The sequence below is a fragment of the Oncorhynchus tshawytscha genome, linkage group LG16 (assembly GCF_018296145.1).
Source record: "Oncorhynchus tshawytscha isolate Ot180627B linkage group LG16, Otsh_v2.0, whole genome shotgun sequence".
NCBI lineage: Eukaryota > Metazoa > Chordata > Actinopteri > Salmoniformes > Salmonidae > Oncorhynchus > Oncorhynchus tshawytscha.
Genome location: NC_056444.1, coordinates 24,322,366 through 24,347,243, shown reverse-complemented (window position 1 = coordinate 24,347,243; position 24,878 = coordinate 24,322,366). Strand labels below are relative to the sequence as shown.

The 24,878-nt window shown below is 41.6% G+C and overlaps 1 protein-coding gene across 2 annotated transcripts in view; it reads left to right on the top strand.

Annotated features, from left to right (window-relative positions):
* The window catches only part of LOC112215544 (dihydropyrimidine dehydrogenase [NADP(+)]), a 220,427-nt gene that overhangs the window by 81,519 nt on the left and 114,030 nt on the right, over positions 1–24,878 (top strand). For both annotated transcript variants that reach the window (XM_024374642.2, XM_024374644.2), the window contains 4 exons: positions 7,795–7,902; positions 10,937–11,106; positions 12,579–12,789; positions 22,832–23,016. In XM_024374642.2, the coding sequence (XP_024230410.1) occupies positions 7,795–7,902; positions 10,937–11,106; positions 12,579–12,789; positions 22,832–23,016 (674 nt within the window). The remainder of the gene's footprint in view (positions 1–7,794; positions 7,903–10,936; positions 11,107–12,578; positions 12,790–22,831; positions 23,017–24,878) is intronic.

The following is a 24,878-nucleotide window of genomic DNA, read 5'->3' as shown; positions in this document are numbered from 1 at the left end:
TCTCAAACACTTAATACCTCTATGAACCTGTTATCTTTCAGGCTGAGCTTCATTCAAATGCTCCCATTTCTCATTAGAATCAAAGAAGCACTCCGTTACATAGTGATGACTTGCCTTAACTGAAGACTTCTTCTGCCGGGAGTAGTAATATTGTTTTTATTTTTTCTATAGCAGGCAAATAAATGTAGCTGTCTTGTAGCTGTGTGGATCTGGAGAACTCAAACGCTCCTTGAAGCTGTCTGTCTGTTTGTTTGGTTTTACTGAACTAAAACAGAATAAAAAAGACTCCTATAATTTATTGTTTCAAAATGCTCAGAGTCATTTGATAGTGGACTCCCTAATTACGGCGAGTCGTTCATTTAAAACTATTTTGGGATTTTTTTTTCTCCTTTTCCTCACAAAGGGATGTAAAGGAATTTCAATTCCCTATGAAAAATTCAAGCGGAAGTGTGTTTGCAATTAATTTCTGTGATTTCATACTAGTCCTTTACAGGCTTTTTAAATGTCATCCTCCGACATGATTGACATGCTAATTTCTCCCTGGCAGTATGCTGAACGGAAGGCAGGTTGAGGGAGAGAGATAAGGGCATTGTTTCTGAGCTATAAGCTTAGGAAGCCAGCTCAAAGGTTCATTTGGTTTAAACAGTGGATTAACCCTTTATCCTCCGCTCTACAATGTGATCTGTGGTGGTGAGGCTCAATTGTCTTGGTTCTCCTTTGATTTCTCTGGTTTACAGAAAATTCCATCCCTTCTTTGGTGTTTTTAAAGACAGCAGCTGTTCTGCATATTGCTGAAAGGCTGGAAAGACAGATGAACGGACCGTCCATTGATTGGATTGGCACATCTTGAAAAGAGGGGTGGAAGAAATAAGTTGATGTAAAGAAAAGAACAAGCAGGGAAAGTGATAGAAGTAGTTTTGAATGGTTTAAAATGGTTCTGATCATTTTTAAAGACAGCGTTTGATTTGAAAACATTGGAAAGTCAATAGCTGATGTTGTTGGACAGTAGACAGGACGATGCCGATTGGGGCTGATTTTCGATCAGGGAGTCAACGTCAAGTTGTCAATGAATTCGCATCAGAAGGAAAACTTGACATAATTAATAACATTTGATTTAATGTATATTTGTATATAGAAACTCCTCTCTTCTACAACAAATGTGTAGCACTACCAATTTATCTTTGGAAATGGTACCCTTTACTGCGTGTGAATTATTATGTCTCACTATGAGTCCAGCATAAGGCTTATCTATGTGAGTACCAATGGCTACCATAAGGTGTGACGGAAGCGTCCATATTCTCTCTCTGGATGTGTCCCTTTCTCCCAGTGACAAGGTTAATGGATCCCAGTACAGAGGGCAGTTATGGCTTCAGAGGTCTTGATTTATGTTAAATCTTAATGTACTTAGTGTGCCGCTGCATTATTTAACAATCTGTCCTTGGTGCTTGATCATCATAAGGGTGAACGAGGTCAGGGAGTGAATGTGCACTCCCTTCCTCCTCCTCCTCCTTCTCCCCCTTGTCCCTTCCTTTTTTGTATTTTTCCTTCTCTCCATCTCCCTCTCTCTCTCTCTATCTCCCTCTCACTTTCTGTCTCTCGCTCTCTTTCTCCTTTTGTGTCCCCCTCTCTCTCTGTCCCTCTCTTTCTCTAGTCGGATGGCAACTGATAAGGTTTGATTAATGAGAGGAGGGCCCGGCAGCGAATGAAAACATCTGCAAAAGAGGATGTATTCTATATCATATTATATTCTTAATATGAAAAAAGGGGTAGGGTTCACTCCACTGTACATGCATGGCCTGCCGAGGGAGTGAGAGAGGAAGAGAGAGACCGATAGAGGAGAAGGGAAATTAGATGAAATACGTGGCAAATGGAGCCACATGACTTACAATCCACTCTGTCATGATCGTCTACTGCAAGGGTTTTTGTTCACGTGCTTTGATTTGGTATTGAATACTAATGATGTCTATACAGTGCATTTGAAAAGTATTCAGATCATCAATCTACACACAAACCCCATAATGACAAAGTGAAAACAGGTTTTTAGAAATTTTAACAAACCCCATAATGACGAAGTGAAAACAGGTTTTTAGAAATATTAACAAATCTATAAGAAATTACATAAATTATTTACATACAGTACTTTGTGAAACCCTTGATCTGTTTTTACAAATTAGAGTCCACCTGTGGTAAATTCAATTGATTGGACATGATTTGGAAATGCACACACCTGTCTATATAACATCTCATAGTTGACAGTGCATGTCAAAGCAAAACCCAAGCCATGAGGTCGAAGGAATTGTCTGTAGAGCTCCGATACAGGATTGTGTCGAGGTACAGATCTGGGGAAGGGTGCCAAAACATTTCTGCAGCTTTGAAGTTCTCCAAGAAAATGGTGGCCTCCATCACACTTCAATAGAAGAAGTTTGGAACCACCAAGACTCTTCCTAACTGAGCAAAGGGGGAGAAGGGCCAGGGAGGTGACCAGGAACCCGATGGTCACTCTTACAGTGGAGATGGGAGTATCTTCCAGAAGGACAACCATCTCTGCAGCACTCCAGCACTCCTCAGTAAAAGGCACATGACAGCCTGCTTTGAGTTTGCCAAAAGGCACCTGTAGGACTCTCTGACCATGAGAAACAAGATTCTCTGGTGTGATGAAACCAAGATTGAACTCTTTGGCCTTAATACCAAGCATCACATCTGGAGGAATTCGGGCACCATCCCAACGGTGAAGCATGGTGGTGGCAGCATCATGTTGTGGGGATGTTTTTCAGCGGCATGGACTGGGAGAATAGACCTAAAAATAGCTGTGCAGCGACTGATCCCCATCCAACCTGATGGAGCTTGAGAGGATCTGCAGAGAAGAATGGGAGAAACTCCCCAAATACGGGTGTGCCCAAGAAGACTTGAGGCTGTAATCGCTACCAAAGGTGCTTCAACAAAGTACTGAGTTAAGGTCTGAATACTTATGTAAATAGTTTATTTTTAATGCATTTGCTAACATTTCTACAAACCTGTTTTTGATTTGTCATTATGGGGTATTGTGTATAGATTGCTGAGAATTATGATTATTTTTAAATACATTTAGAATGCGGCTGTTAAGTATTGGAAAACGTCAAGGGGTCTCAATACTTACAAAAAGGACTGTATAGTCAGGTATAGTAACACTGCTGTGAGGGGTTTGGAGAGGGTCAGTTTAAACCCAGACGAATAGGTTTAACCTCTCTGGGATATTTGGGACAGTAGCGTCCCATCCCGCCAACAGCCAGTGAAAGTGCAGGGCGCCATATTCAAAACAACAAAAATCTCAATTAAAATTCCTCAAGCATACAAGTATTTTACACCATTTTAAAGATACAATTCTCGATAATCCAGCCACAGTGTCTGATTTCAAAAAGGCTTTACAGCGAAAGCACCACAAACGTTTGTTAGGTCACCACCAAGTCACAGAAAACCCAGCCATTTTTCCAGCCAAAGAGAGGAGTCACAAAAAGCAGAAATATAGATCAAATTAATCACTATCCTTTGATGATCTTCATCAGATGACACTCATATGATTTCATGTTACACAATACATGTATGTTTTTTTTGATAAAGTGCATATTTATATCCAAAAATCTTATTTTACATTGGCGTGTTATGTTCAGTAGTTCCAAAACATGCAGTGATTTTGCAGAGAAGCCACATCAATTTACAGAAATACTCAGAATAAACATTGATAAAAGATACAACTATTACAGATGGAACTTTAGATAAACTCCTTAATGCAACCGCTGTGTCAGATTTTAAAAAAAAACTTTACGGAAAAAGCATACCATGCAATAATCTGCCATTGTGCAGTCAACATTATAAATATTCACTTAACTTTGATTATCTTTATCAGAATGCACTCCCAGGAATACCAGTTCCACAATAAATATTTGATTTGTTCGATAAAGTTTATAATTTATGTCCAAATAGCTCCTTTTGTTAGGGCGTTTGGTAAACAAATCCAAACAAGTCCTTCCGAAAGGTCGGATGAAAAGTCCAAAAAGTTATATTACAGGTCGTAGAAGCATGTCAAACGAAGTATAGAATCAGTCTTTAGGACGTTTTTATCATAAATGTTCAATAATGTTCCAACCGGAGAATTCCTTTGTCTGTAGAAAAGCAATGGAACGCAAGCTAACTTTCACATCACCGCGCGCCACGAGCTCGTGGCAATCTGCCAGACACCTGGCTCAACCTGGCTCAATCCCCTCTCATTCGGCCCCACTTCACAGTAGAAGCATCAGACCAGGTTCTTAAGACTATTGACATCTAGTGGAAGCCTTAGGAAGTGCAACATGACCAATATCCCACTGTGTCTTCGATAGGCTTTGAGTTTAAAACCTACAAAACTCAAATTTCCCACTTCATGGTTGAATTTTTCTCAGGTTTTCGCCTGCCATATGAGTTCTGTTATACTCACAGACATCATTCAAACAGTTTTAGAAACTTCAGTGGTTTCTATACAAATATACAAATTATATGCATATTCTAGCTTTTATGGCTGAGTAGCAGGCAGTTTACTCTGGGCACCTTATTCATCCAAGCTACTCAATACTGCCCCCCAGTCACCAAGAAGTTAAAGGTAATGTCCTGTAACTTCACTTTGAAAACTCGTCCCTGAGGTTGTTTAGCTGCATATAGTGGTTTCAATAATGGTGCTATAGTATTTTGTTTGTATTGATCACAAATGCTATTTTGTTTGTTTGGCACATATACTGTTAATTAATCCAAAGATGTTTAACTACTTATAGAGATACTGTATGTTTGTAGTATTAGAGCAGTTGCCGGAGTCTAATTTCTTTGGATTACTACTGCTGCCGAATTAGCTGCCCCAAAAGCTTTAACATAAAAGCCTTCTCCTAGAAATGAGGGACACTACTCACTTGTCTTTCTTAGTGGAATGTGCCCATTGTTTCATATACTGTAACCTTGCATTTTTAAACACTGTTATAAAACTACTGTGCTATGTGTCACAATTTACCCTCCCAGTCACCATTACTCAGCAATTCATATCCATATTTAATGAGCTCTCAGCCGTGATATACAGTAATATCCCCATTAGGAGCCATGCATTTTAACAAGTTGGTTAATATAAATATATACCAACATACTGATATAGTTAATGTTACAATATTGCTCCAAAAAGGTTATTGCTATATTATTTCAGTGTGTCACTTTCCAATTCTTCTCAGTGGCTGCATTTACACAAGCAGGCCAATTCTGTTATTTTGACCATTTTTGGACAAAAGAGCTGATCTGATTCGTCAAAAGACCAATTAGTGGGAAAATATATGTTTAAACGCAGCCAGCAAGTCTCAGTTTCTACTATTATGTTAGATCTGAGCCTTGTTCATATCAATGTGACATGATTGCTTGTGGTAAAATAGAGGCTTTGTCAGGTATTTCTAAGGCATAGATTATTATTGTCCCTGTAAAATATATCACAGTGATAATTGTAGGTCAAGGTTTAGAACTCCGTACTCAACACAATGGAACCAATACAAAACCGTATCTGTCCAGTGTAGTTTTTCACTGGATTGACATGACAGTAGCGGGGCTCCCAAGTGGTGCAGCGGTCTAAGGCACTGCATCTCACTACAGACACACTGGTTCAGGGAGCACAATTGGCCCAGCATCGCCCGGGTTTGGCCGGTGTAGGCCGTCATTGTAAATAAGAATTTGTTCTTAACTGACCCTTGGTAAAATAAATAAAAAATAGAGAGCTCTGTCTTCCATAGGATTGTAGAAAGTGTCACCAGTAGTCGAGGAGTGAGAGAAAAGGATAGTTGGACTTAACAAAACTGATATTTACTTTACTTAAAAATACACATGTATATTCATCACAGTGATTCAGGAGTAACATTAAAACAGAATAATATTCCCCACCAACCTTAGAAAACTATACAGAAAACCCTCAAATTGCGGAAATAAGTAAAAGAAATCAATGATGACAGAATAGTCAGAACAGCAGAAAGATGAGAGGTTGAGTTCAAATCACAGTTGTGGTCATTTTGAAAAGTCCGTGCTAAGTGATAATGTCAAAAGATTTGTTTGACACAATTTTATCTGAACAGCGTACCACTTACTTTAAAACCCCCATATAATTTCATTCCCAAAAAAAGAGCTGTTTCACGTGTTGAGTGGGAATTTTCACATGTAAAAAGAAAGAGGCACATGCGAGGTCAGTTGTTCACATGGGAAACCATGTGTTACATTTAGAGTTCATTATGTTGAGGAGAATAACATCTTTTCACCTCGCATGTGGAATTGCAGATTCACATGTGAAAAATGTAGACATTTTCCATCCCCATGTTGTCACATTTATTTCGAATGAGATCATGTTTTCACCAGTAGCGTGCCTGGGGCCTGGGCTTTCAGTGAAGTCCTACACAGTCCCACCCAAATTAATCCACCTCTTATTACCATCATTATGGTGCCATGGCTCTAGACACTATACATTTAGACAGAAACGCAGTATAAACAGGCGTTGCGTTACCTTGAAATTGACATTTTTATTCAGAGAATTGCAGGGGAAGAGTACAATACCGTTTCATTGTGCAGCTTCGTTGCCCTGCGCGCTTGTTCGTTGAGCTGTAGATACACTCGGGTGTCCCCAAAAGTTTTCAAAAGCACCATTGCTTGTAAGTGCCCAGCCGTACTTTGGTGTCTCGTTGCTGCCTTGGTTAGACAACTCAAGTTTGCAAAGCCAGTGTGGCTCCAAACACCAAATCGATCACTTGCAAATAATAGGCATTCCCAGCAGTACAGTTTGCAGTGCTTCTCGGAGCCTGTGAGCCATTGATAGCGCTCGTAGTTGGAACTTTGAAAGTGGCGAACAAACCCCTTTCCCGCCTGTGACAGGCTTTGTAGCGTCGGCGTCGACCTCTCCTGACAATGTCTAACTTTTCTTGAAAAGTTTGTCTTGAGAATGGCGTTATAATTATATCCTCGACCAAATCGATATCTTCTCCTTCCGCCATTGTGGGTTGAAAAACAGCTTAGTAGTATGCAAATTAATTTGTTTATCAAATTCAGTTTCCTAGTTCTGAGATTCTGCATAGACCTGCCCATATAGGACCTGCCTCTCAATATTGGTAATCCAATCAAAAGACGTGCACGCACTATGCCTGCTAGCTGGCTCCTGTGTAACACTGGAGCCAGCCAGCAGGCGTACAATAGCCAACTCTAAAGCTGATTGGTTGACACTAAATTTTAATTTCCATTCACTTTGAGCTATAAGCGCCCGCACTGTTGATTCTGAAGGCCTGAGGGCAGATTTTAGACCCCTGGCAACACATGATGGCTGAATATGATTGGATAAAAGATCTAACATAAAGACCAGACCTCCAAATCTCAACCTGGGGCTGGAAGCAGTGCAACCAAGAGGAAAGCTATGAAATGAAGAGTATAACTCTTACTCTGGGGAATAATTTAATACATATTTGTTGGAAAATATATTTTAAAAAAAATTATATTCTGTTGATGTTTAGGCCAGCAGAGAAGGCCTTGCTGGCCCTGACGGCCCACCACTGGTTTTCACATATGTAGTTTCATGTTATCACATGTTGCTTTTACATGCTGTCACATGTTATCACATTAACTTCTCATAATATCATATGTGATCACATGAAAGTCATGTGTTTTTTCTGTAAGGGCTTTAAACTTTCAGAAATGTACGTTATTCTGTCTGTGCCATTTGTTAATTTGTTGCTATAATACTTTTCTCAACTCCGTTGCTTTAATTCTGTGTCGTTTTGTCACCAGGTCTTCCACAGGCTAACAGACATAAAATATTTGAGGAGCTGACGATCGAACAAGGATTTTACACGTCAAAGGATTTCCTACCTTTGGTCTCCAAAGCCAGCAAAACAGGTGAACACCACAGCCAATAGAACGAGCATTGACAGCCGCAACTAAATTGTTTCTTTTTTTAAAGATTTCATTTATACTGAAAAATATATGTAAATGTGTGTTTCCTAAGCTAAAATAAAAGATCCCCACATTTTCCATACACACAAAAAGCTTATTTCTCACAAATGCTGTGAACACATTTGTTGCATTTCTCCTTTACCAAGACAATCCATTCTCCTGACAGGTCTGGCATATCAAGAAGCTGATTAAACAGCATGATCATTACACAGGTTCACCTTGTGCTGGGGACAATAAAAGGCCACTCTAAAATGTGCAGTTTTGTCACAACACAGTGTCACAGATGTCTCAAGTTTTGAGGGGATGTGCAATAGGCATGCTGACTGCATGCCTCCAGAGTGGTTGCCATAGAATTGAATGTTAATTTCTCTACCTACCTTCTCTACCATAAGCCATCTCCAACGTTGTTTTAGAGAATATGGCTGTACTTCCAACCGATCTCACAACCGCAGGCCATGTGTAACCGCGCTAGCCCAGGAACTCCACATCCGGCTTCGTCGTCTGCGGGATTGTCTGAGACCAGCCACCAGCCTCCTCACAAGGGTCTTGTCCTGACTGCAGTTTAGTATCGTAACAAACTTCAGTGGGCAAATGCTTACCTTCGATGGCCACTGGCACACTGGATGAATACCAGTTTGAGTTGTACAGAGCAGATGGCAGACAAGCGTGTATGGCGTAGTGTGGGCGAGCGGTTTGCTGATGTCAACGTTGTGAACAGAGTACCCTATTGTGGCGGTGGGGTTATGGTATGGGCTGGAATAAGCTACGGACAACAAACACAATTGCGATGGCAATTTGAATGCACAGAGCCACCATAACAGGATCATGAGGCCCATTGTCGTTTCATTCATCCGCCGCCATCACCTCATGTTTCAGCATGATAATGCACAGCCCCATGTCGCAAGGATACTCACCAGACATGTCATTTTTTGAGCATGTTTGGGATGCTCTGGATCGACTTGTACGAAAGTGTGTTCCAAGTTCCCGCCAATATTCAGTAACTTCTCACAGCCATTGAAGAGGAGTGGGGCAACATTCCACAGGCCACAATCAACAGCCTGATCAACTCTATGCGAAGGAGATGTGTTGCGCTGCATGAGGTGGTCACACCAGATACTGACTGGTTTTCTGATCCACGCCCATACCTTTTTTAAACTTTTTTTTTTACTCTGTGTCTGACCAACAGATGCATATCTGTAATCAGAGTCAATTAATGTATTTCAATTGACTGATTTCCTTTTATGATCTGTAACTCAGTAAAATCTTAATAATAAGTGCATGTTGCATTTTATGTTTTTGTTCAGTGTAGTTTTCCCACAATGAATTAAACACTTAGACATACAGTACTAGTCAAAAGTTTGGACACACCTACTCATTCATTCAAGGGTTTTTCTTTATTTTTACTATGTTCTACATTATAGAATAATAGTTAAGACGTCAAATCTGTGAAATAAGACGTGTGGAGTAATGTAGTAACCAAAAAAGTATTAAACAAATCAAAATATATTTAAGATGTTAGATCCTTCAAAGTAGCCACTCTTGGCCTTGATGACAGCTTTGCACACTCATTCTCATTCTCTCAACCAGCTTCACCTGAATGCTTTTTAACAGTCTTGAAGTAGTTCCCCCATAGGCTGAGCACTTGTTGGCTGCTTTTCCTTCACTATGCTGTTCAACTTATCCCAAACCATCTCAACTGGGTTGAGGTCGGGTGATTGTGGAGGCCATGTCATCTGATGCAGCACTCCATCACTCTCCTTCTTGGTCAAACAGCCCTTACACAGGCTGGAGGTGTCTTTGGGGTCATTGTCCTGTTGAAAAACAAATGATAGTTCCACTAAGCGCAAACCAGGTGGGATGGCATATCACTGCAGAATGCTGTGGTAGCCATGCTGGTTAAGTATGCCTTGAATTCTAAATAAATCACAGACAGTGTCACCAGCAAAGCACTCCTACGCCATCACACCTCCTCCTCCATGCTTCACAGTGGTAACCACACATGCGGAGTTCATCCTTTCACCTACTCTGCGTCTCACAAAGACACTGTGGTTGGAACTCAAAATCTCAATTTGGACTCATCAGACCAAAGGACAGATTTCCACTGGTCTAATGTCCATTGCTTGTGTTTCTTGGCCCAAGGAAGTCTCTTCTTTTTATTGGTGTCCTTTAGTAGTGGTTTCTTTGCAGCAATTCGACCATGAAGGCCTGATTCCCAATCTCCTCTGAACAGTTGATGTTGAGATGTGTCTGTTACTTGGGCTCTGTGAAGCATTTATTTGGGCTGCAATTTCTGAGACTGGTAACTCTAATGAACTTTCCCACTGCAGCAGAGGTAACTCTGGGTCTTCCTTTCCTGTGACTGTCCTCATGAGAGGCAGTTTCATCATAGAGCTTGATGGTTTTTGCGACTGCACTTGAAGAAATGTTCAAAGTTATTTTTCCAGATTGACTGACCTTCATGTCCTCAAGTAATGATGGACGTTCGTTTCTCTTTGCTTATTTGAGCTGTTCTTGCCATAATATGGACTGGGTCTTTTACCAAATAGGGCTATCTTCTGTATACCACCCCTACTTTGTCACAACACAACTGATTGGCTCAAACGCAATAAGATGGAAAGAAATTCCACAAATGAACTTTTAATAAAGCACACCTGTTAATTGAAATGCATTCCAGGTGACTACCTCATGAATCTTGTTGAGAGAGTGCCAAGAGTCTGCAAAGCTGTCATCAAGGCAAAGGCTGGCTACTTTGAAGAATCTCAGATATAAAATATGTTTTGATTTGTTTAACCCTTTTTTTGGTTATTACATGATTCCGTATGTGTTATTTCATAGTTTTGTTGTGTTCACTATTATTCTACATTGTAGAATGAGCAGGTATGTCCAAACTTTTGACTGGCCCTGTATATGTAATTTCAAAATCAACACAGTAAATGATCAGATTGTAACTCCTTTTCTCTTCTCCTCGCGCTTTTAGGAATGTGTAGCTGCAAGTCTTCCCTGCCAGAGCTGCGTGGCACGGTGATTGTTCTGGGTTCAGGAGACACAGCTTTCGACTGTGCCACTTCTTCCCTGCGCTGCGGTGCCAAGCGGGTCTACGTGGTGTTTAGGAAAGGCTTCACCAACATCAGGGCTGTCCCCGAGGAGGTAGAGACAAACCAGAAGAAAGGAGAGAAAAGGAGAAAAGAGAAGACGTTGACAGAGAGAGAGAGATCACTAAATGTTACCAGTGTACCAGATGCTTAACTTGTTTGAGAAAGACAGACAGAGAGAGAGAAAGACAGACAGAGAGAGAGAGAAAGACTGAGGGAGAAAGATAGACAGAGAGATAGTGTTAGGGAGAAGGCTAGTGAAGAGGAGAGAGGACGCTGTCTTTATTAAGCTGTCTGTGTGAGTGTCCTCTCCTTGGCCCTGCTGACATGATTTTTAAGACACTTTTTTTCTGGTTTATTACAAAGGCCTGTCTTAGGTTCTGGAGGGCGATAACTGTCAAAAGCTCTCCGCCTGCACACACACACTGCCGTGAGCCCCAGACGGACTCACTGGGATCTGTCCCTTTCTAGTAGCGCTGCCACAAAGGAGAGAGGAAGGATATCATAGGCAGTGCTGTTGCTATTTTCACTGTTCCTTCAAAAGATATCCCTGCATTTGAAGCATGACATTGACTCGTATACTCCCTTCAGTCTTGATTCTTATCAACTTTTGATGTGTTAGACCATCAGTAAAAGTAGCACTTGGAGTTAAGATGCATTCTTCAACTGCCGTATATTAGTTATGATTGTGAGTGTGATGAAAAGTTCAAGGTGTCTTTCTGTCAATGCTATTCTAGTTGAGAGTTGAGCTTGACAGCACAGTTCATTCTCGAATCATCGTCCAACGGCACCTTTAGTCATGCGTCGTGTCAGAGCACACCTCTTGCTGCCATAGTAACGCCAAAAATAACCCTAACGAAATGAGAAAAGTAAGGTGATTATCAACAGCTGTTTGCTTTTCCCCGCAGAAGCAGACAGTTAAGCTGCTAGCATCGCCTCACACTAATTAAGTTTGTTTATAAGGTATATTAAGTTTAGGCCTCTTGTAGGCGTCAGTAACCTTCACATCACATTGAAAAAAGTTCAATATTGTGTGAAGCATGAGCATTGATGTCAACTGAGACAATTTCAGAAAACTGAGAGAAAGGGAAGCTATTATAGAAGCAACCCACCCCCCTTCCCTTTTGTGCACATCTCAGGACTGGAAACGTAATTTCAATGACTTTGTTGTAGATGGGGCCTTTTTTCATTAATCCGTATGAAATTGAAGGTCTTTGAACAAAGCAGGAAAACTTCCTAGTGTCTTCTATTGTGTGCCGTTGTAATGTGTGAGACTACAAAATATATTTTGGGAATAAAAAAGGGAAGGGAATAAAAAAGTTGTACCGTGGGCTTGATAATTAGACATCTTTTTGTCCAGTTTTAGATGAAAATGACTTTGCATTTGACGAGAAATATTGTGATAAAAGAATTAGAATCGTTGATACTTAAAATAATTCAACACAATTCAAGCCACAATTTAAAGATGTAACCTGTCGATGACCCATCACCATTGACCCCTGAGCTCTATATTTCTCCTACCTATAGATGGAGCTGGCCATGGAAGAGAAGTGTGAGTTCATGCCCTTCCTGTCCCCTCGTGAGGTCATCATGAAGGCGGGTCGCTTGGTGGGAATGGAGTTCTGTCGAACAGAGCTGACAGACGAAGGTGATTGGATGGAGGACGAGGATCAGATCATACGCCTCAAGGCCGATTATATCATCAGTGCCTTCGGATCCATGCTGAGCGACCACAAAGGTATCAATCATAGTCAAACTTTATTGCAAGTGTATTGAACATCACAACAATTTGTTGGGACGATTTTTGTATCAATCAAAATCAAATGTATTTATATAGCCCTTCTTACATCAGCTGATATAGCAAAGTGCTGTACAGAAACCCAGCCTAAAACAGCAAGCAATGCAGGTGTAGAAGCACGGTGGCTAGGAACAACTCCCTAGAAAGGCCAAAACCTAGGAAGAAACCTAGAGAGGAACCAGACTATGAGGGGTGGCCAGTCCTCTTCTGGCTGTGCTGGGTGGAGATTATAACAGAACATGGCCAAGATGTTAAAATGTTCATAAATAACCAGCATGGTCAAATAATAATAATCACAGTAGTTGTCGGGGGTGCAACAAGTCAGCACCTCAGGAGTAAATATCAGTTGGCTTTTCATAGCCGATCATCTCTACCGCTCTTGCTGTCTCTAGAGAGTTGAAAACAGCAGGTCTGGGACAGGTAGCACGTCCGGTGAACAGGTCAGGGTTCCATAGCCGCAGGCAGAACAGTTGAAACTGGAGCAGCAGCACGGCCAGGTGGACTGGGGACAGCAAGGAGTCATCATGCCAGGTAGTCCTGAGGCATGGTCCTAGGGCTCAGGTCCTCAGAGAGAAAGAAAGAAAGAGAGCATTAGAGAGAGCATACTTAAATTCACACAGGACACCGGATAAGATGGGAGAAATACTCCAGATATATCAGACTGACCCTAGCCCCCCAACTCATAAACTACTGCAGCATAAATACTGGAGGCTGAGACCGGAGGGGTCAGGAGACACTGTGGCCCCATCCGATGATACCCCTGGACAGGGCCAAACAGGCAGGATATAACCCCACCCACTTTGCCAAAGCACAGCCCCCACACCACTAGAGGGATATCTTCAACCACCAACTTACCATCCTGAGACAAGGCCGAGTATAGCCCACAAAGATCTCCGCCACGGCACAACCCAAGGGGGGGGCGGCCAATAGTCTTGCTATTGATACACAATAATCCTTTACTTACCTTTACTCTGAATGGAACCTGAGTTTTGCCATATGAGTAGACTCTTTGACAGCACAGTCCACTGTTATGGTTTTTTATCAACTTTTACAAATATCCTCAAATTGAGTGTTGCTCTGAAGAGTTTGTGTTGAATGTTGTCTACATTATTGCTTTAAAAACAGCGTGAGGATGTTATCCGTGAGCTGCATTGAACAGAGTCAGACAGACAGAAAGCCTGGCAAACAAACACAAACCATTATGTTGATGGTACACCTGGATCTCCCCTTCCCATTTCTCATTATACGAGCGAAGACAGTGGTCCCGTATGGATAGGACTGTCTAACTTATCATTGTTTAGCACATTTGGAGTAGGACTTAAGACAACACTCATCACATTGTTTTCCTCATCATCATCTAAACACTATGTCTTGTGTTGAGGCTCTAATTTAGATGAGTGCCGGTGATGAGAACTCAATGTACTTGGGTTTTGAGGGTCTTGTGTCTGTGCATGTTAGCGTGCCTGTGTGTCTGCCTGTATGTGAGTGTTTACAGAACCTTGTCAGGGGGTTGGAACATAATTACAAATAATGTGTAGACTGAAAATTGACCGCAAGAAGCCAAAACAGATATAATATTTGACTAAATCATCATTTCAAACCTAGCTTACATTTGAATTCGATCACGTGTCTATTATTGGGAATACTTGGGGACAGATTTTTAAAAATTACATCACTTGAAGCTGATTTCTTGGTGTTGTTACTGTCTTTAATGTCCAACTGTATATATACAGTACCAGTCAAAGGTTTGGACACACCTACTCATTCAAGGGTTTTTCATTATTTTTACTATTTTCTACATTATAGAATAATAGTGAAGACATCACAACTATGAAATAACATATATGGAATTATGCAGTAACGAAAAAAGTGTTAAACAAATCGAAGTATATTTTAGAAGTTAGATTCTTCAAAGTAGCCACTCTTGGCCTTGATGACAGCTTTGCACACTCTTGGCATTCTCTCAACCAGCTTCATCTGGAATGCCTTTCTAACAGTCTTGTTCCCACATATGCTGAGCACTTGTTGGCTTTGAAGAATGTCCTTTGAAGAATGTCTCTGGTGGTCAATTGTATACGTTGTCGTAATGTCGTTGTGTGATAGACGGGATACTCTGTCTGTTCCTTCTTAACCCTCGTTTGCAGCTGCTGTTGCTAACTCAACGACTAGGAGGTATCACTTCTGTAGTGAATAAGAGTTCATACCATTCACAACCAAAGCTCACGCTGATGTTGGCTTCGTTCTGTAGTTGTTACCATTCTGACATCGAACAGTCGCCCTCACATCCTCGGAACAGGAGGTTATATTGTCATCATATATTGTCATATCGTGGAGCGAGAAGGGTGTGTCTGAAAAGTTTTAGAACCCATGACTCTTCACAGGGGCGGGCCACTGATTGAGCAGAGCCCTAACCTTATGAAAACCCAAATCTCATATTTTAGAAGCTAAAATCACATTTCATCCCATCACGAATAATTTAATCTTCAAACATTTAAATTGAACAACAATTCCATGTGAATCCGATAACTGATGTGTAGACTTTCCACTGTAGAGTTTATCATCTTATCATTAATGAGAATGTCTCAGATGACAACCGAACGGACATCATATCCCGTGAACTGGACCGTTGTCATTATCTGACACTAATTAGCATAACGCAACGGACATAAATCTTCCTAGAAAATATTCCTATTCATTAAAATCACAAGTGAAATATATTGGAACACAGCTTAGCCTTTTGTTAATCACCCTGTCATCTCAGATTTTCAAAATATGCTTTACAGCCAACGCTAGACAAGCATTTGTGTAAGTTTATCATAGCCTAGCATAGCATTATGCCTTGCTAGCAGCAGGCAACCTTGTCACGGAAATCAGAAAAGCAATCAAATTAAATCGTTTACCTTTGATGAACTTCGGATGTTTCCACTCACGAGACTCCAAGGTAGACAGCCAAAGTTCATTTTTTCCCCAAATATTATTTTTGTAGGCGAAATAGCTCCGTTTGTTCTTCACGTTTGACTGAGAAATCGACCGGAAATTGCGGTCACCACAACGCCGAAAAATATTCCAAATTAGCTCCATTATATCGACAGAAACATGGCAAACATTGTTTAGAATCCATCCTCAAAGTGTTTTTCTAATATCTATTCGATAATATATCCGTCGGGACAATTCGTTTTTCACTAGGACCGATTGGAATAAAGGCTACCTCTGTATTTTACGCGAGAATCTCTCTCGGAGCCACCATGTGACCACTTACGCAATATGTCCGCCTACAGCTATTCTTCAACAGAAATGCGTAAAACTACGTCACAATGCTGTAGACACCTTGGGGAATACGTAGAAAGCGTAAGCTCGTTGATGGTACATTCACAGCTGAATAGGGAGTCATTGGAACGCAGCGCTTTCAAAACCTGGGGCACTTCCGGATTGGATTTTTCTCAGGCTTTCGCCTGCAACATCAGTTCTGTTATACTCACAGACAATATCTTTACAGTTTTGGAAACGTTAGAGTGTTTTCTATCCAAAGCTGTCAATTATATGCATATTCTAGAATCTTTTCCTGACAAAATATCCCGTATAAAACGGGAATGTTTTTTTTCCAAAAATGAAAATACTGCCCCCTAACACCAAGATTAAGTACCACCGCATATGTTCAATTGGTCAGATAACCAGAATATAGTTAATTTCCCCCCACCTTCTGATGTTCCCAGAATATCTATGTTAACCAAGGGGTTTGCAAATGTAACATCAGTAGGGTAGAGAGAAGAGAAAGGGGGGAAGAGGTATTTATGACTGTCATAAACCTACCCCCAGGCCAACGTCACGACAGCTGCTTTTCCTTCACTCTGCCGTCCAACTTATCCCAAACCATCTCAACTAGGTTGAGGTCGGGTGATTGTGGAGGCCAGGTCATCTGATGCAGCACTCCATCACTCTACTTCTTGGTCAAATAGCCCTTACACAGCCTGGAGGTGTCTTTGGGGTCATTGTCCTGTTGAAAAACAAATGATAGTTCAACTAAGTGCAAACCAGATTGGATGGCATATCACTGCAGAATGCTGTGGTAGCCATGCTGTTAATTGTGCCTTGACATCTAAATAAATCCCAGACAGTGTCACCGGCAAATCACGATCACACCTCCCCTCCTCCTCCAAGCTTCACGGTGGGACCCACACACGTGCAGATCATCCGTTCACCTACTCTGCGTCTCACAAAAACACAGCTGTTGGAACCAAATGTTCTTGGCCCAAGTAAGTCTCTTCTTATTGGTGTACTTTCGTCATGTTTTTTGTTGTTGCAGCAATTCGACTATGAAGGCCTGATTCATGCAGTCTCCTCTGAACACTTGATGCTGAGATGTCTGTTACTTGGACTCTGTGAAGCATTTATTTGGGCTGCAATCTGAGGTGCAGTTCATTCTAATGAACTTATCCTCTGCAGCGGGGGTAACTCTGGGTCTTCCGTTCCTATGGCGGTCTTCATGATTCAGTTTCATCATAGCGCTTGATAGTTTTTGCGACTGCTCTTGAAGAAACGTTCAAAGTTCTTGAAATTCTCCGGATTGACTGACCTTCATGTCTTAAGGTAATGGACTGTCGTTTCGCTTTGCTTATTTGAGCTGGACTTGGTCTTTTACCAAATAGGGCTATCTTCTTGTATACCAGCCCTACCTTGACACAACAAGTGACATGTCTCAAACGAATGAAGAAGGAAAGAAATTCCACAAATTCACTTTTAACAAAGCACACCTGTTAATTGAAATGCATTCCAGGTGACTACCTCATCGGGGCGGCAGGGTAGCCTAGTGGTTAGAGCGTTGGACTAGTAACCGGAAGGTGACAAGGTACTAATCTGTCGTTCTGCCCCTGAATAGGCAGATAACCCACTGTTCCTAGGCCATCATTGCAGATAAGAATTGGTTCTTAACTGACTTGCCTAGTTAAATAAAGGTAAAATGAATCAAATAAAAAAGCTGGGTGAGGGAATGCCAAGAGTGTGCAAATCTGTCATAAAGGATGGCTACTGTGAAGAATCTCAAAAATAAAATATACGTTGATATGTTTAACACTTTTTTGGTTACCATATGATTGAGCTTTTTCATAGTTTTGATGTCTTCACTATTATTCTACAACATAGAAAATATTAAAAATAAAGAAAAACCCTGGAATGAGTAGGTGTGTCCAAATGTTTGACTGTGTATAATAATATATTATCATTATAATAATATGTATATATGTATATTATTATTATTATTATTATTTTTTAATTGCTTAGAAACATGTGGGGGCCAAACCTGGAGGGCACCAGTAGGGGAGCCCTCGTCTAGGATGATTTTTTTTTTAAAGCCACTTGCTTACAAGACAACGCCTGTCTTTTTGTGTGACACTGTCGCCAGGGCAGGTAATTAGATTGCGTTGAGAAAAGGCCATACCTGCTATGATTTTCAATTAGGCTGCTATTGAATAAACAGAGGTGGGTATCGCAGCAGGGCCACAAACGCCACACACTGTCCAGAGTCACCCAACAATGACATGAAATCACTGTAATGAGTTTTAAGCTCAGACGACCGCCCGGTGACGTACACACACACACACACACACACACAAGTGCTCGGCGATAGAGCGACAGAGCTTTACAACTGGTTACCCAGCTAGCGCTGCCATTAGCCAACCTTGCGATGCAGCACAGATGCACAAATACATAGTTGGGGCTACCTAAGCAGGCAGAAACTGAAGATGTTTTACACGCATTCATAATCGGTCGTGATGGTGAAATACACATCTACTCAACCAAGTAATTAAGATAAAGAGGGAGTGTGAGAGACTCTGTGTAGACCGAGTTCCGCTGACTTTCTTGCCTGACTGTGTCTATCTGACTGTGTCTTATTGATTTTATAGATGGGGTAAAGGCTTGATTGACTGATTGTTATCGTAATCTGCTCCACTGATTCGGTCTACCCACTTCCACCTCTTCACAGCTCAAATGGATTTTGTTATCCATTTTGTTACTCTTTTTGTGTGTCAAAAGGCACTCTATTCCTTTCATAGTGCACTACTTTTGACCAGGGTCTATCAAGCGCTGGTGAAAAGGAGTGCACAGTAAAGGATGGCATTTGGGACACGGACTATCTCTCTTCCTCCCCCCTGGTACTATGGTTGACCTGTTGCTAAAGAAACATCCTTAGAACCTGCTCCACATCCCCGAAGGTGTCATCGAGTGCTAAGGAGGGTATTGTTATGATTAGCAATTAATCACCAAGGTTAATTAAAACATGAGGAATTACTGATAAGAGCCTGAATTAAATGGGGTGCGTGACTCCGAGCAAACTAGTTTAATTTGATAGGATGATATTTCTGCCAAACCTGATTGCCTGCATATTTAGGAAGGAATTGATCCGTGCCTTGGCATGAGAGTGTGTGTGTTTGTATGTGTGTCAAGCTTGCTTGCAAGCGTCTGTGTGTTTTGAGTGTGTGCTTTCATCGTACAGAAACAACAAAATGCTGAGAAAAGAATCCCCAGAGTAGTACAGTCAGAATGATCCTTATTCTTGAACTATGAATCACTTATCCACTTAAGTATGTTGTCAGACCCACAGAGGATGTTCCACTTGGCAGTGAACACAGCTGTAGGATGAGTTAGCAGTTAAAACCTGGCCTGTATAGTCTGGTGGGCTGGACCCAGTGTGCGTCGCAAATGGCACCATATTCCCTATGTGGTCAACTGCCTTTGACCAGAGCCCTATGGATCCTGGTCAAAAGTAGCGCACTTTAAAGGGAATAGGGTGTAATTTGGGAAGCAGACTCAGTTCTGGGAGGGAGGGAGGCAGCCATTATTGCACCCATGCCTCCTTCCTGCTTTGGTCTCCTTCCTGCTGAGTTTCACGGAGGGTGGGGAACTGGAGACATGATGCACCCACCTCCTCTGTGTTAGCTAAGCATCTCTTTCCCTTTACGCTGTACTGTCACAAAAAGTGTGTGTGTGTTTCTGTGTGTGGGAGTGTGCATAGTTTGCATGCGTGTGCGTTCATGCCAAAGATGTATATATACCCTGGATTGCTCATGCTATGTGTTAGCCAGTGAGATGCTTTGAAGCCACTGGTTGGCCATATAAGCACTTCCCCTTTAGTACTTTCTAAAAATTATACTTTATGTTTAGCTCATATAATATAGTTTAAAAGTATGCATTACGGTGTGTGTAATATAATAAACATGGTACAATCAAAGACGTAGACATTAATATATGCATTTCTAGAAAATATTTTTTACAATTTTCGGGGAGTGCCAAGATGGAGGCACGGTGGCTTCAAAACAGCTCCCCCTGTTTGTGTTGCCAGGTACTATGCATGACAGATGAAGGTGTTGTGTAGGCCCTAGCTACAGCAGTTATAGCTAGCTGTTATTATAATGGATGTATGTGTTGTATAAGCTCTAGCTACAGCAGTTATAGCTAGCTGTTATTATGAGGGATATAAACAGAAACGTCCTCTCACTATCAACTGTGTTTATTTTCAGCAAACTTAACATGTATTTGTATGAACATAACAAGATTCAACAACTAAGACATAAACTGAACAAGTTCCACAGACATGTGACTAACAGAAATTGAATAATGTGTCCCTGAACAAAGGACGGGTCAAAATCCAAAGTAACAATCAGTATCTGGTGTGGCCACCAGCTGCATTTAAGTACTGCAGTGCATCTCCTCATGGACTGCACCAGATTTGCCAGTTCTTGCTGTGAGATGTTACCCCACTCTTCCGCCAAGGCACCTGCAAGTTCCCTGACATTTCTGGGGGGAATGGCTCTAGCCCTCACCCTCTGATCCAACAAGTTCCCAGACGTGCTCAATGGGATTGAGATCCGGGCTTTTCGCTGGCCATGGCAGAACACTAACATGACAACAAGCTTAGTTCGATGATGCTGTGACACACCGCCCCAGACCATAACGGACCCTCCACCTCCTAAATCGATCTCGCTCCAGAGTACAGGCCTCGGTGTAACGCTCATTCCTTCGATGATAAACACGAATCCGACCATCACCCCTGGTGAGACAAAACCGCGACTCGTCAGTGAAGAGCACTTTTTGTTTAAACCCTTTACAATGAAGATCTGTGAAGTTATTTGGATTTTTACGAATGATCTTTGAAAGACAAGGTCCTGAAAAGGGGAGGTTTCTTTTTTTTGCCGAATTTGTGTTGTGTAGGTCTAGCTCTAGCTGTTATAGCATATGCTACTAATGGCTCAGAATGGATGATTAAACATATGGATTATATGGAAATGTATGGTAACACAACATGCCATATTAAATATTCTGCTGAATATACCAATACACATTTTTGTACAGTATAATGAGGTATGTGTCTTCTTCTACTAAGTGAATGGGCAAAAGCCCAGAATTTCTATTGCAATCATTTTGACACCATTTTGTTTCCCCAATGTCTTGTAAGTGAGTCTGTTCATCACTATAGCAGGACGATGCTGCTGTGTTTATCCCCCATCACCGTGTGTGATAACAGTCACAGCATCATACATTGTCATGTGTGTGTGTGTAACACTGCAGCAAGACGGCCGTGACATGACAGCTGGTGTTCCACTCTGAGGGGTTTGACACGCCGAACGCATGTCAACTCTCTACACATTCTCCTCTGTCCTCCCCTTATGGAGGAATTCAACTTCAATAGTGTGGTTGCAATAAAACATTGTATTCTTAGTTGTGTGCTTTTCCTTTTTGGGCATCAAATGAAAACCTTTCCCCATTGAATAGACTGGGAAGGTGAAACTTTCCCCCCTCCCTCTAGTAATTCTAATAGAGTGTAATAAATCTTGTCCAACTCGCAGATCTGTATTTAAAAATGTCCCTGCTGATAGATGCAGGCCATCTTCCATGCTGAAAAGCATTTAGTCTGAAAGATGAATTGTATAGGTGAGGTAGAAGAAAATGAGCTTTTTTATAATGTAGATCAGTTTGACAGAGGATCTCTGGGCTAACATTCAGCTAACGGTGAATGAATGCCTCGGGAGATGTTACATTAACCTAGCTGAGAGTGAGGGGAGAGACAGAGAGCGTGAATCCCCCGCTGTCATCGGTCTTGTCACAGACTTCATATTGCTCTCTGTATGGTTTGTAGTCCATCACGGTCGCTCACTCTCACTACAATGTTTTTTTTTTTTATCTCGTTATCTTCCTCTCTCTCGTTCTCTCTTTCTCTCTCCTCTCTCTATCACTTTCTGTCGTCTCTCGCCTCTTTCTCTCCCTTTCTCTCTCTGTCGATCTCTTTCTTTCTCTCTTTCTATCTCTGTCACACAAACACTCACACACACAAACACACACACACCCCACACCCAGTGGAGGAAAAAGTACCCAATCGTCATACTTAAGTAAAAGTAAAGATCCCTTAATAGAAAATGACTCAAGTAAAAGTTGAATGTCACCCAGTAAAATTCTACTTGAGTAAAAGTCTTAAAGTATTGGATGTTAAATATACTTAAGTATCAAAAGTAAATTAAACATATATTCGTATATAGTGTCAAAAGTATAATCATTTAAAATTCCTTATATTAAGCAAACCAGATGCCACCATTCTTGTTTTTTAAATGTATGGATAGCCAGGGGCACACTCCAACACTCAGACATAATTAACAAACAAAGCACGTGTGCTCAGAGGCAATAGGTTTGACCAGGGACGTTCTCTTGACAAGTGTGTGAATTGGACCATTTTCCTGTCCTGTGATACATTCAAAATGTAAGAGTACTTTTGGGTTTCAGGGAAAATGTATGGAGTAAAAAGAACATTATTTTCTTTTGGAATGTAGTGAAATAAAAGTAAAAGTTTAAAAAGTTATAAAAAGAATAAATTATAAAAAGTGAAGTAAAGTGCAGATACCTCCCCAAAACGACTTAAGTAGTACTTTCAAGTATTTTTACTTAAGTACTGCCCACACCATCACTAACTGTGGATCCTCTCTCCCCTCTCCTCCAGTGAAAGAGGCCATGGCTCCGGTGCGGTTGAACCGCTGGGGTCTCCCAGAGCTGGACCCAGAGAGCATGCAGAGCAGTGAGTCCTGGGTGTTTGCTGGGGGCGACGTGGCAGGACAGGCAAACACCACCGTGGAGTCAGTCAACGACGGCAAACAGGCATCTTGGCACATGCACAAGTACCTACAGGTGTGTCCCCAGCCCCAGGGCTGTGTTCTACACACACACACACACACACACACACGCACACACAGAATGTTACAACGTTTTCAACATTCACACATGAGGGAGGAGGAGAAAGAAATATAAAAGGAAAGATGGAGGCTTTAGAGAAAGCTAACGTTTCACTGACGATCAAGTAAACCCTCACTTTTTGAGAGTGACTATAAACATTTACACAGTATCAATGTTCAGTACTTCATCTTGCTCGACTTTCATTTGTTTCCTTTTCTTTTTCCCAATAACAGCATCCCCGTGTGTAGATTCATGAATGAACCAAGGCAATTACATCACTTCTCAATTAGCAGAATATGTCAATATTGAAATAGTCCCGATACAATATTAGCTCTTTCCGTTGTGGATTAATTCATGTCTTCTGTGGGTTTGAAAAGGAAGTGGAAAGGAAGCCAAATGATACATCATCATCATTACTACGTTCACCTCGAACACTCAGCATGTACACCCCGTACTGTACTGCACGCAGCACTTACTGTGGTGAACACTAAGTGAATGAGTCAAAGTGCAGTACAGATGGGTGTGTGGTGCACTAGTCTGTGTAAAGGCAGGATCAGAGAGGACTCTTTACTGCTTCCGCACGTAATAACAGAGACAGCGGTTGATTCCCAGCCTCCAATTCTCCCAGCGTGCCGGCTTGTCTTCCTGAGGTGCCTGACCTCCTCTACATCCCTCCATCCTCCTCCCCCATCCCTCCGTTTCCCCTCAGATTATACTGCAGAGTGCAGCGCTCGGCAGACCGGGGCCTGGTTCAGATGCAGGTTAATTGTAGTAATGTAGCTGTGTTCAGTGCAAAGCATAGACAAGTGTTTATTTGCAGATTAAATGCCACTTGTAACCAGAAAGGAAGCAACAGTATATTGCTTGGTTTTGTACAGTAATCGACCAAGGAAGAGGAAATGAATTCAGGCAATTTGCTGGAAAGGGTCAGCAATTAATATCTGAGCTATTCAGGGATCCCTTGAACTGTGTGTTCCACGTTCAGGATAATAGTGTGTTTTATATTATAATGTGATATTACTGTGTCATAGGTCTCCCTTTCGACCAGTGCATTTAGGCTGTTTTCAGTGTATTTTTGCTATCATATCATGTGCATGGTTGAATTTAGACCTTATTTATGCAAGGAATTCTGGGAACTTAGTGCTGCATGGGACACCTGGGTGAGAGGTTGCTTTTTACTCTAAAATATTATCTATATACTTATATGAATGAGGTCAAGCATATATTCATTCACTACCATATGAGAGAAACCAGTTTCAAAGTAGAAATGGACTTGTCCCAAATAACACTCTTCCCTATGTAGTGCACTACTTTTAACCAGGGACTGTATAGGGCAGGGGCACTCCAACCCTGTTCCTGGAGAGCTACCCTTCTGTAGGTTTTCACTTCAACCCCAGTTGTAACTAACCTGATTTAGCTTATCAACCAGCTAATTATTAGAATCAGGTGTGCTAGATTAGGGTTGCTGTGAAAACCTATAGGACGGTAGCTCTCCAGGTACAGGGTTGGAGAGCCCTTATATAGGGAATATGGTGCCATTTGGGATTCAGATAAGGAGACATGTTGTGGGGAAGACGATGATCCAGAACATGTCAACATCTTGACAGCTAAAGCTGTTGTTGGTTGGAACTCTGGAACCCCCCAGTATTCCTAATAATCACCATCTTTTGTATTTACATGTTCCCCGCTGCTGTTTTCCCCCGTGTTGCTTGGCGTGTGTTTGGCGTGTATTCCTCCACATGCCAAACCCCTCGAAGGGGAACACCGGCTGTCATGTAACAGCCGCCTTGCCGCAGCATGACACACACACACACACA